At 47.6% G+C, this 17,380-nt stretch overlaps 1 protein-coding gene and 1 long non-coding RNA gene across 4 annotated transcripts in view; both read left to right on the top strand.

The window, feature by feature from the left end:
• Nucleotides 1-17,380, top strand: part of LOC132569783 (uncharacterized) — a 463,235-nt gene that overhangs the window by 288,048 nt on the left and 157,807 nt on the right. The window lies entirely within an intron of this gene.
• SMAD2 (SMAD family member 2) overlaps nt 1-17,380 on the top strand; it is a 75,019-nt gene that overhangs the window by 39,327 nt on the left and 18,312 nt on the right. For 2 of the 3 annotated variants that reach the window (XR_009555286.1, XM_060236188.1), the window contains exons 3-5: nt 13,143-13,232; nt 14,307-14,500; nt 16,315-16,449. Coding sequence is in view for 1 of the 3 variants with exons in the window: in XM_060236188.1 (XP_060092171.1) it covers nt 13,143-13,232; nt 14,307-14,500; nt 16,315-16,449 (419 nt within the window). In the remaining 2 variants the exon portion in view is untranslated. The remainder of the gene's footprint in view (nt 1-13,142; nt 13,233-14,306; nt 14,501-16,314; nt 16,450-17,380) is intronic. The other variant, XR_009555287.1, reaches the window with a different exon arrangement.

Here is a 17,380-nt window from a genome sequence, read left to right on the forward strand (position 1 = left end):
ACTACATCAGAGGGGGGTGGCCTAATGTGCAAAGGAGTTCCTGCTACAAAAAAAGCCCTACTTAGCAACCTTTTTCTGTTCAGGCGTCATGCTCAGGTCCTCATCATAAGATGATGTATTGCTGTTTCAGATTTCTGCCTTATTAGTGGAAAAGGAAAAGGAGTGGGTTTAGTGCTCCAAATTTGATTGTAAAATGAGTGTTGGAGTACCAAAGCAGACTGGGACTGAAAAGCAGAGTTGTCGTCTTCTGAACTTTGCAAAATAGACTTCCACTCCCTCCTTTCTTCTGGGTAGGTCAGTACAGACGTGTGCAGTTTGTTTCTTCAGTTCCTCTCTCCACTTCATGCCCTCAAGTGAAGAAGACAGTTGCAAGGTTTACACCATGGCTTGGTGTGTGTGTGGGAGGGGGCATGCTTTGCACATGGGTGGTTAAGTCTCCAGCATTTCCAGTTAATGCATCTCATGGGGTGGGTGCTCGGAAGAAGATATTGTATTTATATCCCACCCTCCACTCCGAATCTCAGAGTGGCTCACAATCTCCTTTATCTTCCTCGCCTGCAACAGACACTCTGCGAGGTGGGTGGGGCTGAGAGGGCTCTCACAGCAGCTGCCCTTTCAAGGACAACCTCTGCCAGAGCTATGGCTGACCCAAGGCCATTCCAGCAGGTGCAAGTGGAGGAGTGGGGAATCAAACCCCGTTCTCCCAGATAAGAGTCCGCACACTTAACCACTACACCAAGCTGTCCTTTCAAAGACAACCTCTACGAGAGCCATGGCTGACCCAAGGCCATTCCAGCAGGTGCAAGTGGAGGAGTGGGGAATCAAACCCGGTTCTCCCAGATAAGAGTCCGCACACTTAACCACTACACCAAGCTGCCCTTTCAAAGACAACCTCTACGAGAGCCATGGCTGACCCAAGGCCATTCCAGCAGGTGCAAGTGGAGGAGTGGGGAATCAAACCCGGTTCTCCCAGATAAGAGTCCGCACACTTAACCACTTCACCAGACTGGCTCTCAAGGATGAGGACAGGGGAACTGTGAGCTAGAAAGACTAGCAGTCTGGCAGCCTCCTATGTCTACAAAACCTCAGTAAAATAGAAGACGTGCTGCGGGGCTGTTTGGGATGGAATGTATGGATGCATGTATGTACGTATGGGGGCCAATCTGGAACTAGGAGTCTGTGCTGTTTTTTATTGGAAAGAAGAGCCAAGAGTCTAATCCCTGCTTCGCATTCAGCAACATGTCTGCCATACCATATGGGGGTCATTGGATGGGAATGGACCTGGGAAGGATTGATCCTTCCTGCAGCTCCCTTCCCCCTTGCTTTGCAGCAGTGTACCAAGCCCCAGTTGGATGCTAAGCATTCAGCTGAGTCCCTAATTGTCCTGTTTCTGTAATCCGTGTGATGTTGGGGTAGTGGTTAAATGGGCAGACTCTTATCTGGGAGAACCTGGTTTGATTCCCCACTTCTCCGCTTGCAGCTGCCGGAATAGCCTTGTGCCAGTTGTAGCTCTCGCAGTTGTCCTTGAAAGGGCAGCTGCTGGGAGACCTCGCTCAGCCCCACCCACCTCACAAGGGTGTTTGTTGTGGGGGAAGAAGGTAAAGAAGATGGTGAGCCACTCTGAGATTCAGAGTGAAGGGCGAGATTTAAATCCAACATCTTCTCCATTCGTAATTAAAGCCTAAACATATTTTTAGTGCCGCCACGTAATTCCATATGTATGGGAGAAAAACCAGGGAAGGCTGGGATGTATGGGAGAAAAACCAGGGAAGGCTGTAGGCTTTTAATGTTCAAGCTACCCTGGATCAAGCTAAAATGCCTGATGCTTATCCCGTGAATGTATAAATACGACCAGTAGAGGGTATTGCCTTCGCACCATCCTCAACATCCACTGGAGTGACTTTGTGACCAACACTGAAGTCCTCAAGAGGGCGGAGGTTACAAGCATCGAAGCACTGCTGTTGAAGACGCAGCTGCGCTGGGCAGGGCATATTTCTAGGATGGAAAACCACCGCCTTCCCAAGATTGCCCTGTATGGCGAACTTTCCACCGGCCATCGAAATAGAGGGGCACCAAAGAAGAGGTACAAGGACTCCTTGAAGAAATCCCTTGGCACCTGTCGCATCAACCATCACCAGTGGTCTGACCTAGCCTCAGATCGCAAAGCATGGAGGCACACCATCCACCAGGCTGTCTCTTCCTTTGAGAACGCACGCATAGCTGGTCTTGAGGACAAAAGGAGATTGAGGAAGAATCGCACTGCTACAGCACCAACCCCAAATCAGACTTTTCCCTGCAGCCACTGTGGCCGGATCTGCCTGTCCCGCATTGGTCTTGTCAGCCACCAGCGAGCCTGCAGCAGACGTGGACTACTGCACCCTTCTTAAATCTTCATTCGCGAAGTCAAGCCGAGAGAGAGAGAGATAAATATGAGGAGCTAGCTTAGTTTTGCCCTTAGCAGTGGGCAAGTCTTCCGGGAGAAGGTGGAGCTGATGAGGCCTTCCAGGGTTTGTATATTCAGTGGGGGCACACTGGATCCATGGGGAAGAGGGGGAAGGGTTCTCACTTCCAGGGTCCTGATAGACGCTATAACGATGCTTCAAAATCTCTGATGCGAGGCCAAAGACGTCATCGCTCTTCTTGTTCTGTTTGACGTTCTTTCCCACGTTCTCTTGAATTGTAATTGAGATCTGATTCGCACAGACATGTTTCACGTAAAGACATACCCGGTGTGAACTCACAGCTGACTATCTGAACAGTGTTATAAAACATTACTTGCAGAGATTTTAGAAGAAATTTATACCTCACTTTTCTCCCCAGTGGGTTGCCTGGAGCACCTTATAGCAGCAGTCCTCAACCTTTTTGCCACCAGGGGCCAGTTTTGTGGAAGACAATTTTTCCACAAACTTGGGTGGGGGGGGGCGGGGGATGTGCACTTCATTTCTATTAGTTCGGTGTGGTGGTTAAGCGTGCGGAGTCTTATCTGGAAGAACCGGGTTTGATTCCTCGCTTCTCCACTTGCAGCTGCTGGCATGGCCTTGGGTCAGCCATAGCTCTGGCAGAGGTTGTCCTTGAAAGGGCAGCTGCTGTGAGAGCCCTCTCCAGCCCCACCCACCTCACAGGGTGTCTGTTGTGCAGGAGGAAGGTAAAGGAGATTGCGAGCCGCTCTGAGACTCTGATATTCAGAGTGGAGGGCAGGATATCAGTGTCGTCATTATTATTACTACATTACAATATATAATGAAATAATTATACAATTCAAGGCCTGGTTGCTAATAGGCCTTGGACCAGTACCAGTCCACAGACCAGGGGTTGGGGACCTCTGCCTTACAATATCAGTCTCTGCTCTTCTGCTTTATCTTGACTTACAGCCGCGTGTGACTGCCCCCATCTCAGTTTGACACTCTAGCCACTAAACCCATGCTGGTGGAGGTGGATGGGGGGGGAGAAGGAAGGAAAGGGAGGTTGAAGATTTATAACTTTTCTCAAAGAGTAGCTCCAACCTGCCAGGTGTTTGTGGGTGGTCGCTCTCTCTCAAACAGAAACATGTCAAGTTACAAGAAGCAGATGTTCGAGAGCCCACAGTGAACGGAGCACTCGGAAATTCAGTGCCCTGAAGAGTTGATGCCGCCACAATGCAAAGGCAGCTAGAGAACAGAGGTGCTGAGTCTGAACAGCCTGTACAGTATGCGTGAACAAGAGGTTTTTAAGGAAAGTGATGAGCAGTTAATGATCAGGATCGGATGGTAATTGTGCCAGCCAGTTACATCTTTGCATTTGCTGTCATCTAGAAATGCTTTCAAAAGCCAGTTTGGTGTAGTGGTTAAGTGCACGTTCTCTTATCTGGGAGAACCGGGTTTGATTCCCCACTCCTCCACTTGCAGCTGCTTGGGTCAGCCATAGCTTTCGTAGAAGTTGTCCTTGAAAGGGCAGCTGCTGTAAGAGCTCTCTTAGCCCCACCTACTTCACAGGGTGTCTGTTGTGGGAGGGGGGGGGGAGCGGAAGGTAAAGGAGATTGTGACCGCTCTGTGAGATTCAGAGTATAGGGTGGGATATAAATCCAATATCATCATCATCAAAAAACCCACCTACAACCTTGGGCTAGGATTAGGGCACTGCTTATTGACTGCCTAAAACCACCTTTTCTCCCAGATAACTAGACAGAAGAGAATAGCTCTTGCAAAGCAGATTACTTGAACCCGCAAAGCTGTCTTCTTAAATCAGGCCATTCGTTTATCAAGGTCTGTCTTGTATGCTCAGACTGGCTGCGGCTCTCCTGGGTCTCAGACAAGGACATTCGTATCGTCTACTACCCCTTCCCTGTTACTGGAGATGCTGGGGATTGAACCTGGGACCTTCTTCATGCAAAGCAGATACTCTGCTGCTGAGTCACCCCTCCTGCACACCTCCAGTTACATTTTTAAAAAAATAGCATGGAAAAATTGTAACTTTGCCACGCTTAGCATGGTCTTTCCCTTAGGGACAAAAGAGAAGAAGACGATAATGAATTTATACCCCACTCTTCACTCTGAATCTCAAGAGTCTCAGAGTGGCTCACAGTCTCCTTTACCTTCCTCCCCCACAACAGATACTCTGTGAGGTAGGTGGGGCTGAGAGAGCTCTCCCAGAAGCTGCCCTTTCAAGGACAGCTCTACAAGAGCTGTGGCTGACCCATGGCCATTCCAGCAGCTGCAAGCGGAGGAGTGGGGAATCAAACCCGGTTCTCCCAGATAAGAATCCACGCACTTAACTACTGCACCAAACTGGCAACAACAACACGAGACTGAGAGCCGGTGTAGTGGTAGGGGGTGTTCTTGGACCCAGGCCTACTGCTGACTAAGCAGGTGGCAGCTGTGTCCGGGAGAGCTTTCTCCCGGCTTCAGCTGGTTAGCCAGCTGCAGCCTTTCCTAGGCAGGAAAATGTGTGGCCACCGTGGTATATGTTCTGGTTACATCTAGGCTAGAGTACTACCGCGCACTCTGTGTGGGGCTACCCTTGTAAGTTTCAGTTGGTGCGGAATGCTGCAGCCAGGATGTTGACTGGAGTGGATTTTAGGGATGGCGTTCGTATCCCTCCACTCTTGTTCCATCTTCATTCCCAATCTGTTTCTGGGCCCCATTCAAGGTGTCGACGTGCTGAGCCAACTTACTTGATGGGGCATCTACTCATGAACCTACCTGCCCATTGCTGTCATCTTTCGGGGGCCTGTTTTCTGTGCCACCTGCCTTCTGAAATTAGGTGGGTGGCAACCCCGAGGCAGGCCTTCTCAGTAGTGGCACCAGAACTCTGGAATTCTCTCCCCAGGGAGATTTGCCTATCCCCTTTTGTTCCCTTGCAGGATGCAGGCTTTTTTTTGTTTTGCTCCGCATTCCCTCCACGATCCTCCTTTCCATTGAATCTTGCATTTATTTTAAGCTCTTGTTTTAGCTTGCTTTAATGATGCACTTGTTGAATTTTAATGGCTTCTTAGATTAGAAATTTTTTTGTTTGTTTGTCTGCTCAATTTGTTTCTCACCTCGGTGGCCCTGTGAGTCCAGAAAGGCAGGGCAAAATTTTTTTTTGTTAATAATCATATGACTAGGGTTCCATGCAGAAGTCAGGAAAATATTTGGGCAGTCTCCCTTGCAGCCGTCTTGTCCTAGCCTCCTCCGAGCCTACCTTGTAACTCTTGTTTGTCTCCTCCTGTGGTTGTCTGGCATGCAGAAGAGCCCCCAGCGGTGTTCCCTCTGAGCTGAGTTAGCGTGAGCTAGCTCACAGATTTTTAGCCTCCAGCTCACACATTTTTGTCTTAGCGCAGGAAGGAGGACCCCAGAGCACACTAATTTATGCGGTAGCTCACAACTTGAATGCCAGTAGCTCACAAAGTAGGATTTTTGCAGCTTAGAGGAAACATTGGCCCTCAGGTCCCCTTCCCCAGCTTCTTAGTTCTCCATTAATTGCAGGAAACTCAGGTGAAATATGGAACAGTTGACCTTCACTTTCTTCAATGCCCTTGTATAGCATGAAGCAGCCTCCCCTCCCTCCCTGGGATAGACAGTGGGGAGTGTTATTTGCTCTGTTAAACTCTGGAGCAAACAGAAGTGGTATAAGCCTCACACTGCTGCTTATTCCTAAGGCCAGAAGTGTACAAGCAGGCTGATACATGGACACATGCAAGCAGTATTTGGGGAAGTGTAATATTGGTGGTAAGCCCGGATAAACAGCTAGGTTCCGAGTCGATGAAGGTAAAACATATAGTTTGCTGATTCTGGTCAGTGAGTCTGGAAGTCCTGGAATGAGCGGCAGGCTCTTCAAGTGTTCATACTAGTCAGGGTTTCACTGCGTGGAATGTCTGGCTCCGGGCCAGGACTCTCCGTGTACTGCTTTTCATACCACCCTTCCTCCAAAGAGCTTGGGATAGCATATCCGGTTTCCCCTTCTCCCTTTTATCCTCGCAACAGCCGCATAGAATAGCTTATGCTAGGAGAATCAGTATAAAAGCATAAGAGAAGCCATGTTGGATCAGGCCAGTGGCCCATCCAGTCCAACACTCTGTGTCACATAGTGAGTGGCCAAACCCCGTTGCCGTCAAGAGGTGCCATCAACTCCAGCAGGGCCAGGACTACAGAAGCCTTCCCACTGTGGCCCTCCAAAGTACCAAGAATACAAAGCACCCCTGTGCTTCAGAAAGAGTGTTCCATCTATCCCTTCAGCTAAGAGCCACCGATGGACCTCTGCTCCTTAGGTTTCCAATCCACTCTTGAATCTGTCTGTGCTTGTAGCTGCCACCACTTCCTGCAGTGGGAATTCCACGTGTTACTTACAGCCCGGGGTCACCCATTGATCTCCATGGTGGATGGGTGGATTAGAACCTGGGTCTTTACAATTCCTGTCCCCCACACAGCTACTTCATACGGGAGGGGGACCTCAAGTTCCATAGCAGCTTTTCAGTGCACTCAAGGGTATAAACATCTGTGAACCTTGACTGGTTACTTTTCCCTGGGGTTAAGTTGGCCTTGTGTTTCCAGACGGGCAAATAGAATTCAAGGTGTGGCTGAATACCTGTGGGGAAAGTCAGTCTATATTACTCTGTCCTACAGTCTTGGTTTGGGCTCTGCTTGTTCTGACTCTGAGGGTTTCTTTTTTTCTTCTGCGGACTGCGAGCCGATAGTGCAAGCTCCGTTTCCCTTGAGGCAGGTATCTGTGCGTGTCGATCCAGAGATTAACTTTCTTGTGCTTCTGCCAACACCTGTGTTTTCTTTGCTACTTGGGTAGTCTTTGCCCCTGAAACTTAGAGTTAAGATCGTTTGAGCCTGGGCGTCTTTTCTCCCCGCCCGGAACCCTCAGTGCTGTTACATTTGGTGAAATTTTAATCTATAGTGGTTTCTTAGAGCCAACTTTGTGCTGTACTTGAACGTATTTGGGAGAGTCCCCACTCAAAATCAATGAGTAATATGACCAAGCGTTGCACTGGGATGTTCAGAAAACTCCGCCCTTTTCATAAAACCAAGTGAATATCCATGGAGTTAGGGCGAGTGAAGTTGCAAAGTTTAGTTCGATGGATCTTTGGGTGATCTGATCCCGATGAGCCCCCGTTACTCTCTTAACATTAGTATGACAAGGACTTTTAATCATAGAGTTGGAAGGGAACTCCAGGCCATTGGCCTCCCTTCTCATATAGTCCAACACCCTGCACAATGCAGGAAATTCATACATACTTCCCCCACCACCACCACATCCCCAGAGACACCGGCTCCATGTGGCAAAACAAACAACCCTCCAGGATCCCTGGGAAAACTGGCCTGACCCCAAAGTGGCGAACAGCATTTCCTTGGGCATGCAAGAAAGGGCCATGAGAACTAAGCCCTCGTGTAGCCCTTCCTGCCCTCCTTCTCGTGATCTGCCTAAGATCACAGAATTGGCATTGCTGTCAGACAGCCAGCTGGCCTTTGTTCAAAAACCTCACTTGGCACCAGCCTTTTCTGTCCAACGTGTTTGTTTTTTTGTGGCAAGCTCTCACATGAATCCATGTAGCTGCTTTATACCGGATCAGACCACTGGTCCGTCAAAGTTAGCGTTGTGTACTCAGATTGGCAGCAGATCTCCAGGATTGTAGGTATAGTGTCTCCGTGGAACCAGTCTGCATGCTGAATTACTAGCGCTGTAGTCTCCTGGAAACACCCCTCTTGATTCTCTGACAAGGGACACCCACTGTGAAGGGATCAACTTAGGCAGCTCTGGTAAATGGGGTGTCTCCATGCCTGATGGATCTCCCGTCAGTCTTACCTCTGAGAGGGAATGTAAAGACTTTAAACTGATTGGACCCAGTTAGACCTTGCTCAGAACTAAAGCCTTGAGTAGACAAGAAGAGAAGAGCCCCATGGTGCAGAGTGGTAAAGCTGCAGTACTGCAGTCCGAGCTCTCTGCACATGACCTGAGTTCGATCCCAGCGGAAGCTGGGTTCAGGTAGCCGGCTCCAGGTTGACTCAGCCTTCCATCCTTCCGAGGTCGGTAAAATGAGTACCCAGCTTGCTGGGGGGGAAGCGTAGATGACTGGGGAAGGCACTGGCAAACCACCCTGTAAAAAGTCTGCCGTGAAAACGTTGTGAAAGCAACGTCACCCCAGAGTCGGAAACAACTGGTGCTTGCACAGGGGACTACCTTGACCTTTTTTTTTAAGGCAAGAAGAGAGGCTTGTTTCACACTGACCTGCCGTGCGTGACTTTGGGAAGCGCTCTATAATTCATGTCCGATGGTGGCCCACTCATGATCTCAGTGGATTCTGCAGAACAGTTATCACAAAAGCAAGATGCTAGGCATGTTTCTTTGAGTCAGCTGGGAGAGCCGAATAAAATGAAATAGCCCACTTAGCCCGTAAATAAAATAGTCCAGCTGGGAGAAATTGAATAAAATAAAAGAATGCCTACGGCCCTGGGGGGAAACTGAGCTTGGGTTTCTTATGTTGAGGGCGCATGACAAAGCCTTTGCCTTATGTCATCTCAGATTAATTCTTCTTCGGTAAATGATGGAGGCGGGGTGATTGGAGCCTTTTGAATTGGGGGAAGCATAAGTCAAAGTCTTTCTTCCCTCTCTCCTCTTCATCAGATCACACATCTGGGATGTGTCTTGGCAGAGCATCTACATGCTCTCACACACACACTTTTAAAATCTAGCCTGCTCTCGAAGAGATCTTTTCACCCTTTTGAAGCAGCATTTCCAACTCAAGGTCCCAGCATAAATAGTCTTTTAAAAGAAGTACTTGGCGAGTGCTGGGGATGCTCGAACGTTTGGACTAAGTTGCAGTTTTGGCAATGGATTTGTATTAATTGAATTTTAAATTCTGAAATAGCAGGAGAGCATTGGAATAGCAAAACCGCGCAGCAGTTCTAGCATCCGGATTTCCTGCCAGGTTGTTTTCTTTTGAAAGCATTGGGGTTGGGGGGTGGGAGTAAATGGACTTTTTGCAAACTAATTCTGACCTAATAGGAAGCGGTGGTCAACTTTCACAGGTACAAAACCTTTTCTTTGAGGAGACGGAAGCTCATTCCAGACTGGAGGAAATGCTTTAAGAATGCAAGCGTCTTCCAAAGGGAGAAATAGTTTTTCAGGATTAAGCAACTTAAGAGGCTGTTTTCAAACTTTTCCTTGTGTTGTGGGTACATGAGATACCTAGCAAGTTAACTCAGGGCTGGAGTGCCATAGCGCGCAAATCTTGTTTCCAGAGGCATAGCAGAGTTGCTCCGTGGAGTTAGGAGACCAACAGCTAGAAGTCTGAGCAAAGTACGTTCCCCAGGCTCCCTCTTTAAGGTGCTTTGTATCATAATATACTTCATCTTCCCCATGTTTATCTAGCGCAGGGGTGGGCAAACTTCCTTAATGTAAGAGCCACACAGAATAAAAAAATCAGATGTTTGAGAGCCGCAAGGAAGGCAAATAGATTGGGGGGGAGGGATAGGTGGGAAGAAAGCAACTTTAACTTTAAATGCATTCTCCAACCCATTGGCTGGCTTGGCAAAATGATTTAAAGAGACCAATGCCTTCTCCAAGCTGCCCGATGGGGGCTCCAAGAGCCGTGCAATATGTGTGAAAGAGCCGCAGTTTGGCCACCTTTGATCTAGAGTATATAGCTTATAACTTAAGCACTGGCCTTAGGATCTCAAATGCTCCTCCATTGCATGGCTTTTTTTCCTGGCTCTGGATTGGAACTTTGCCAGCTTTGACCAAGAGGTGATGTTAATATGTAACCTAGCAGGGGGGCGGGGAGGGGATATGTATGGGCCCTGCGGGATCTTTCTCAATTCCACAGGGCCTGCAAAACTGAACTATTCCGACAGGCCTTCATCACCTAAACCGGGAAAGAACTGCCACCTCGCACTGCTTAGGAGCTGCGAAAATTATAGGATCACTAACAGCAAAAAGAAAGATCCTGCCGTATCAAAAGTTGCACAGCCACCACCACGTGTTTTAAATTGTATTTTATTGGTTTTAAATTGTATCGTAGAACTGACTTTTAGCCGCCCTTAGTCCGCTTGCGGAGAGGGCGGGGTACGAATTTAAGGTAATAAATGAATAAATAAATGTGGGAGCCTGCAGCCCCGCTCATGGGTGTCTGTACTGTCAGAATGTGGAAGTGCCGAAAGGGCAAGAACAAGGAACCAAGTCCACATACAGGCTTTGCTTTTACGATTGATAAGATGCTGGTTTTGGATTTAACTGTTTTCTCGATAGTGGAATGTCTAAAGAATTTGTGGTTTGCTTATGGGCGTATGTGTGTGAATTTGTAATGCAGAAAGCACATGCTTTGTGCAACAAAGGTCCAAATAAGAACAGTCCCCGGAGGTCCCCCCCCCCCCCCCCCCGTGCTGCGATGAGTTAATGTTTTCATATGTGATGCTTTATGGATAATAATTGCATATCCAATAGCTGCAGGGTTTGTCTTGAATGATCTGGCAACTTCAACATCTAAATCATTGCCAATACAACCTTGAATTGGTACCCCATTTTCAGAATCTGGAAAAATACTCCTGTTTTTGGCAAACGGCTATACACCTGGTCAATTAAGAGAGCGGGAAGCCATGCACATTTGGAATCAACAAAACTGCTTTACAAAAATTCTCTTAATCTCTCCACTCTCTCGACTGTAAATGTCTTGACATCTGCGCCTGGGCAGGTGGACCAGTATCACTTCCTCGTGCGACTTGGTGGGTTGGTTTTGCTACCCTGAGGGTAATGCAAAACCAGAGCTACCAGATCTTTTTAACCTCTGCTATGTTAATGGGAACTCCTTAGGCAAACCCTGCTCACTGTATGCCACTAAACATGACAAGTTGGCTGGTCCTCCCTCCTCTGGTTCTTTTCGTGAGCTCAGACATTAGCAGGCCGGTCCCAGAGGATGCAGCATGCCCAGCGAGCACAGGGCTAACTCACATTGGGTGGTCTTCTGACGGTAAGCGTCGGAAGGTGTAGAGCAGGGTGGGGAACATCAGGCCCGAGGGCCACTTACGGCCCTCAAGAGCACTCAATTTGGCCCTCGGGGATTGCTGGGCGAAGCCTCCCTCCCTCTCTCTCCCTCTCATGGGCATTGTGAAGGACTGCTGCTGGGGTATGTGGGTGCCTTTATTAATTTCAGAAAATTTTAGAAAGTAGGGAACAGAAAGAAAGGAAGGGGTAAAAGCTCAATACATTCTGGTCTTGTTTTTATAAAACACTTTCCAAAATCAAAGGGTGCCTTTAAAGGTCTGCTGGGAGCAGTTGAAGGGAGGGAGGGAGGGCTGGCAGGGGTTGGAGGGTGGGAGCCAGCTACCACCAGTTCAATTTGCACATGATTATCCCAGATGGTGTGGCCTAATATGCTAACGAGTGTGTGACCTAATATGCTAATATTAGGATATGTGGTCTAATATGGTTGGGCCTAGGCATTTGCCTAGGGCGGCAGGTCGCAGGGTGTGTGTGTGTGCTGAATTAGGCTCTCCCCACGTTATTTGCATTAATTTTGCGGCCTGAATTATTCTCCCACAGCGGAGCACTGTTTTTTAAGTTGATCATTTTGTATGGCCCGTGAATGGTGTCATAAATATCCAAACGGGCCTTGGCAGAAAAACGATTCCCCACCCCTGGTGTAGAGGGTAATTGAACTCTCCAGAAAAAAGAATTGTAAAAGCACATGGAGCTCAAGATGCTTCATCCGATACATTATTTTAGAGAGTGCACTCAACTGTCGGCATCTCATAGATATATAACACTTACTTTCTGGTAGATTGGGCACCCAGCATACAGTTCCTGAAAAATGCACAGCAGGTACATCGAAACAATAGTAGGCATTTCTTCTGCTTCATTTCTGCCAGTGGTATAAATGATTGTTGTGACTTTTGTCCTTTTTTCCTTGGATTGGTGGCCTTGCAAAGTTGGGTTTCCATGACACGGCAGCCATCTTTGGTTGACTGTTTAAAGGAAGGTGCTGTGGGTTAAACAATACATGCCATGTTTTAAGCAGAATTGCTTCATTTTTTTTTTAAAAATGTTGGATTTAAATCCTTAGCAGTGTACTTGTCCACAACTAACGTTAGCAACACTTTTTCTCCATCTATATTACAGAAAACTGGGGCGGCTGGATGATTAAGAGTGATTTTTTTTTTAATTGGGCCTTTTGAACCCAGGCCTGCACGTTCATTCTAGTAATCATACCGCATCACAGCAGTGGTTCCTGAATATTGCTTAAAGTACTTGTAGAGTTCTTAACTTCCTATTAACATGGCTTTAGTTTCCGACTTTCAGTACACTTGCAGGAGGTATTCCCTTCAAAGAATACAAAACACGACTAGATAACTGTTGTACTGCCAGGTTGAGGTTTTGCCCGTTTTAAGGTATCTTACAAATATTACGATCTGTTTTTTAAATTCAGCTAACTTTTGGTCACCTTTTTGAGGCATCATTTTACCTTGAGTCACATGTTCCATTTGATTGGTGTCCTTCATATAGAAAATACGGCAGCTGGGTCTTGTGTTCTAAAAGCAGTATCTTCTATGTGAAAGGGAGCTTTTCTGTACATTTCTCTCCCCCCCTCCCCCCCCCCGCCATGTCTTTACATCACGGTAGTTTGAATAACCATGATTCCATATTCACATCGACTTTTTTTGTTTTTTGTTTTTTCAATTTATGCACAGCACTTGCTCTGAAATTTGGGGACTGAGTGCACCAAATACGATAGATCAGTGGGATACAACAGGCCTTTACAGCTTCTCTGAACAAACCAGGTGAATATTCTGCCCTGCGTCTCATTGTAGAGCTCTTGTGGGAGGGATTGGCTTTTGAGGGTCTCGTCTACTGGAAACGCTTCCTGGCCACCAAAGCATTTTAAAAACAATAGATTTCCCCCCCCTTAAAGTGTTCTCAGCTGATGTTTTGACCAATGAAATTCTGATTTGGGGAAATCCTCATTCCACATCAGTTCTGTTGAAAAGGGGGAAAACCTTAGGGAGGGTTGGGAAATGCAACCGCACAGTCTGGTATTTGTTTAACAAGATCTTGTGGGGGGGATTTTAAGTCTCTTTATCAAGAGTGTGTTTAAAAACCCTTCGTTTGCACACTGGCTTTTTTTTTTTTGTTTCTGACTGGTTGGTCAGGTATTTGCATTCAGCGAGCCTTTAAAAAAATAATGATGAGTGAGCAGTTCGTCTAGGCTTTTGATGGTTTTTATTTTTCCATGTCACCCTTTACTTGCATTGTGCCCTGAGGTCCGTCTTTCTCATCCCATGAGTCATAAAACCATCCGCATTTCTGTAGGCCTAGGCAGCCCTCCCCGTCTTAAAACTAGCAAAACTTTTCAACCGGTAGCAGCAAGGGATGCGAGAATGCAAACAGATCATAAAACCCACAAGCAAACACAACTGGCGTCTTACGCAAGCTTCAAGCTGTAAGCCAACGGGAATCACTTGGAGAGCTGACTGCTGTAATCTTACGTGCAGTCTTGTATGGCAAAGTACGTAAAGCTGTAATGAATGTTTCAGTATAGCAGTGAGGAATTGAGGTGGGGGGAGATTGTTAATGTAACCTAGACGTGCAGTAGCCTCTAACGGGGGGCCCCTCGTGCACAAGAAATGCTGGATTCAGGTGCCCATATAAGGAAGGGGCTATCTTATAACACTGTCTCCTTTTATTTCGAGACTTCTGGATTAATATGGATTTTTCTCGTAGCCCTTTTGGTGGCTTGGGTGGCAGGGAAACAGAAGGGGCGGTGAACAAACTCCCCGCGGTTCTGAACGTCTTGACTTGAACATGCCGCCTGTGAACACCTCTGAATATTCCTGGAATATTTTTCCTCCCCTTAGGTCCCTCGATGGCCGCCTACAAGTGTCCCACCGTAAAGGATTACCGCATGTCATTTACTGCCGGTTGTGGCGCTGGCCTGACCTTCACAGTCACCACGAACTTAAGGCAATTGAGAACTGTGACTATGCTTTTAACCTTAAAAAGGACGAAGTGTGCGTAAATCCGTACCATTACCAGAGAGTGGAGACTCCAGGTAGGGAAGACCGCAAGCTGCCGTTGGCGGGGAGGCGTTGCCTCGGCCGGCTCGCTTTAACTTAAGTTTCTTGCTAATGCTCGGTGTGTGCAAAGTTGGAGGCGAAGAAAGTGCCAAGAACTGAGTGGGAACTAATCCAGTTTTTAAAATCGTGACGGCGGTACTTAAAATGTTGAAATGCATTGTTCTGCTGTATTGAATGCACGTGTTTGGCACTGTTTGGTATAGCTGGATATTGCTAAACATTGACGTAAATGCTTGCAGCTGCAGCAGCAGAGCTTCCCTTTAAGTTGTTTGTCGTACACAAGTTATTTGTTGTATAGTTCATTGCTAAGGCTTCGGGTAGGTGATGATATATGAAGCAGGGCTTTAGAAACAACTTTTAAGTACAATCCCTGAATATCTCCTTTGGCCACTGAGGTTTGCCTGAGAGATCAGCCAGTTTGGTGAAATAATTAAGTGCATGGACTCTTACCTGGGAGAACTGGGTTTGTTTCCCCACTCCTCCACTTGCAGCTACTGGAATGGCCTTGGGTCAGCCATAGCTCTCGTAAGAGTTGTCCTTGAAAGGGCAGCCGTTGTGAGAGCTCTCTCGGCCCTCCCACCTCACAGGGTGTCTGTTGTGGGGGAAGGAGATAAAGGAGATTGTAAGCTGCTCTCTGATTCAGAGAGAAGGGGGGGTATAAATCTGCAGTCTTCTTCCTTTAATTTATCCTGGCGGGGGGTGGAATGTGTGGATTCCATGGATCTGAAAATTGGTCCAGATTGCATCTTCACTTGCCTCGTTATTCCCTGCCAGCTTCCAATAGTGTCAGACTGAACTTGAGGCCCCAAAAGTGACTTCTGCACTGGACAGAGCGGTTGGAAACCAGAGAGACCTGCGTTAAGATCTCATTGGGTGGTCTGAGTTCTAGTCACGGTCTATCTGAAATATGTCTCCTGGTGATCTTAAAAAGGGGAACCTCTCCTTCTGCTATGTAGCCTACCAGGGACCCCCAACCCTTTTGAGCCCTTGGGCACCTTTGAAATTATTACGCAGAGTGGTGGGGGCAACCACAAAACGGTTGCTGAGTGAGGCAAAGCCACACACATAACCAGAGGGAGTCCAAGTGCTGGGGGGGAAAGAGAGGTAATTCAGAAAATACTGGGGAAAGAATCATAGAGTTGGAAGTTACCTCCACGTTCCCCTAGTCCAACCCTCTGCACAGTGCAGAAGAATGTGACAGAGAAATAAAACCAACATTATGGTGTTGGTTGCCGCTGAAGCAATGCTGTTGTCATCTGCACAGCCAGTCAGAAATGGCCCCATCCACCCTCCAAAAGCCGTTGGCAGGTACCCAGTAAGGTATCAGTGGGCCCTGTGGGCACCACATTGTGAACCCTTGTACTGCAGGGAACTGTGAGCCAGAGGGGACTAGTTCAGCCAAAGCTGTAAGTCTGTTTGGCTTGGCTTGCATATGGGGTGTAGCTTGCGATTCTTCACAGCTGGGTTTAGAGCTATATTAGATCACTTAATTAGTGTACTCCTGATCCCAGCATCCTAAAGGTCTCCCCGTATTAGTATTAGGGAGGTGTATCCCTCCCCTAACCTGTACCTCACTTGGCCTCTTTTAACCCTAAGGAAACATGAATCTAGTACAACGCTGTTGCTTGACACTGGCCTTTGAGGCAGGGCCCATGGATAAGATTTGTGCAGTCTGGGCAGGGTGCGAAGTTGGTTCTTGATCCTGGCTTTATAAAACTGCAGTGAGTGTCTACCTAGAGTGCCTTGTCTAACCCTTTGGGATTCTCTCTCTCCCTCCCCCCCCCCCCAGTTCTGCCTCCTGTCTTAGTGCCACGGCATACTGAGATCCTGACCGAACTCCCGCCGCTCGACGACTATACTCATTCCATTCCCGAAAACACTAACTTTCCAGCTGGCATCGAACCACAGAGCAATTACATACCAGGTACGCAGTGCACAAGCGAGCGGCGCAAAACGTGGTTATTCTGCTGTGTGAAGGATTGAATCCATGTTAATAATAATAATAAATTTATTCTTATATCCCGCCCTCCCCCGCCAAAGCGGGCTCAGGGCGGCTCACATGACATGGTTTACACCATGTTGCGTCCAGTGTACTCTTAAAAAAGCACATCGCCCAGGATACAGAAGTCAGCCCCGCTTTGGGTTTGTTTTTCTGATTCTCAGTGTTCATGAGCTGCAGACTCTGCCTGCCTGGAAAAGGCTGTTTTAGCCGTCAGCGGTGATGTTCAGCATCAGTGGCTTGGCTCGCTCTGCTCTCGTTGCTCTTGGAATTAATGGGACGTTGGAAAAGGAATTGGTGCTTGCTGGCTGACCCGCTAACAAGATTGGGTTCAGGGGCAGAGGCATAGTCCTTTCGAGGATCTCTGGGCAGCCTGAATTGCTAGAAAGGAACTAAGCTTGTAAACGCCACTGGTTCGAGATCTAGTTCCAGGGAGCCTCGTGGCTTTAACCTGTAAGCCCTGCGCATCATTGGTGTGATTTGGAGTGCTTTCTTCTGTGAGTTGCACTGTTCTTCAGGGCCTTTTGAGGAGCCCTGCTCATCATTGTGGGAGGGCCGGGGCCGTCTTGGTGATGGCGTGGAGTTCCGGAACCTTTTCTTTGTTCCAAAAAAGCTTACAGGAATGTAGCTGCATCCTTAGCCAGACTTTTACGCTACATATTTTTTTCGGTATTTCTGTAACCTCATTTAAATTCTGTTTATTTCCCTGCTGACCTGTGTTTAATTTTATAGCATTCCCTGCTTATATTTTATGTACAGAGACCACCTATGCTGTTCTCGCAGATGGCTGTATTTCATTCCATATGCCTGAGACTGACACACTGCATTTTTTTTTAAAAAAAATTCTTCACAGCTG

Source organism: Heteronotia binoei, chromosome 4 (assembly GCF_032191835.1).
Source record: "Heteronotia binoei isolate CCM8104 ecotype False Entrance Well chromosome 4, APGP_CSIRO_Hbin_v1, whole genome shotgun sequence".
NCBI classification, from domain to species: Eukaryota; Metazoa; Chordata; class Lepidosauria; order Squamata; family Gekkonidae; genus Heteronotia; species Heteronotia binoei.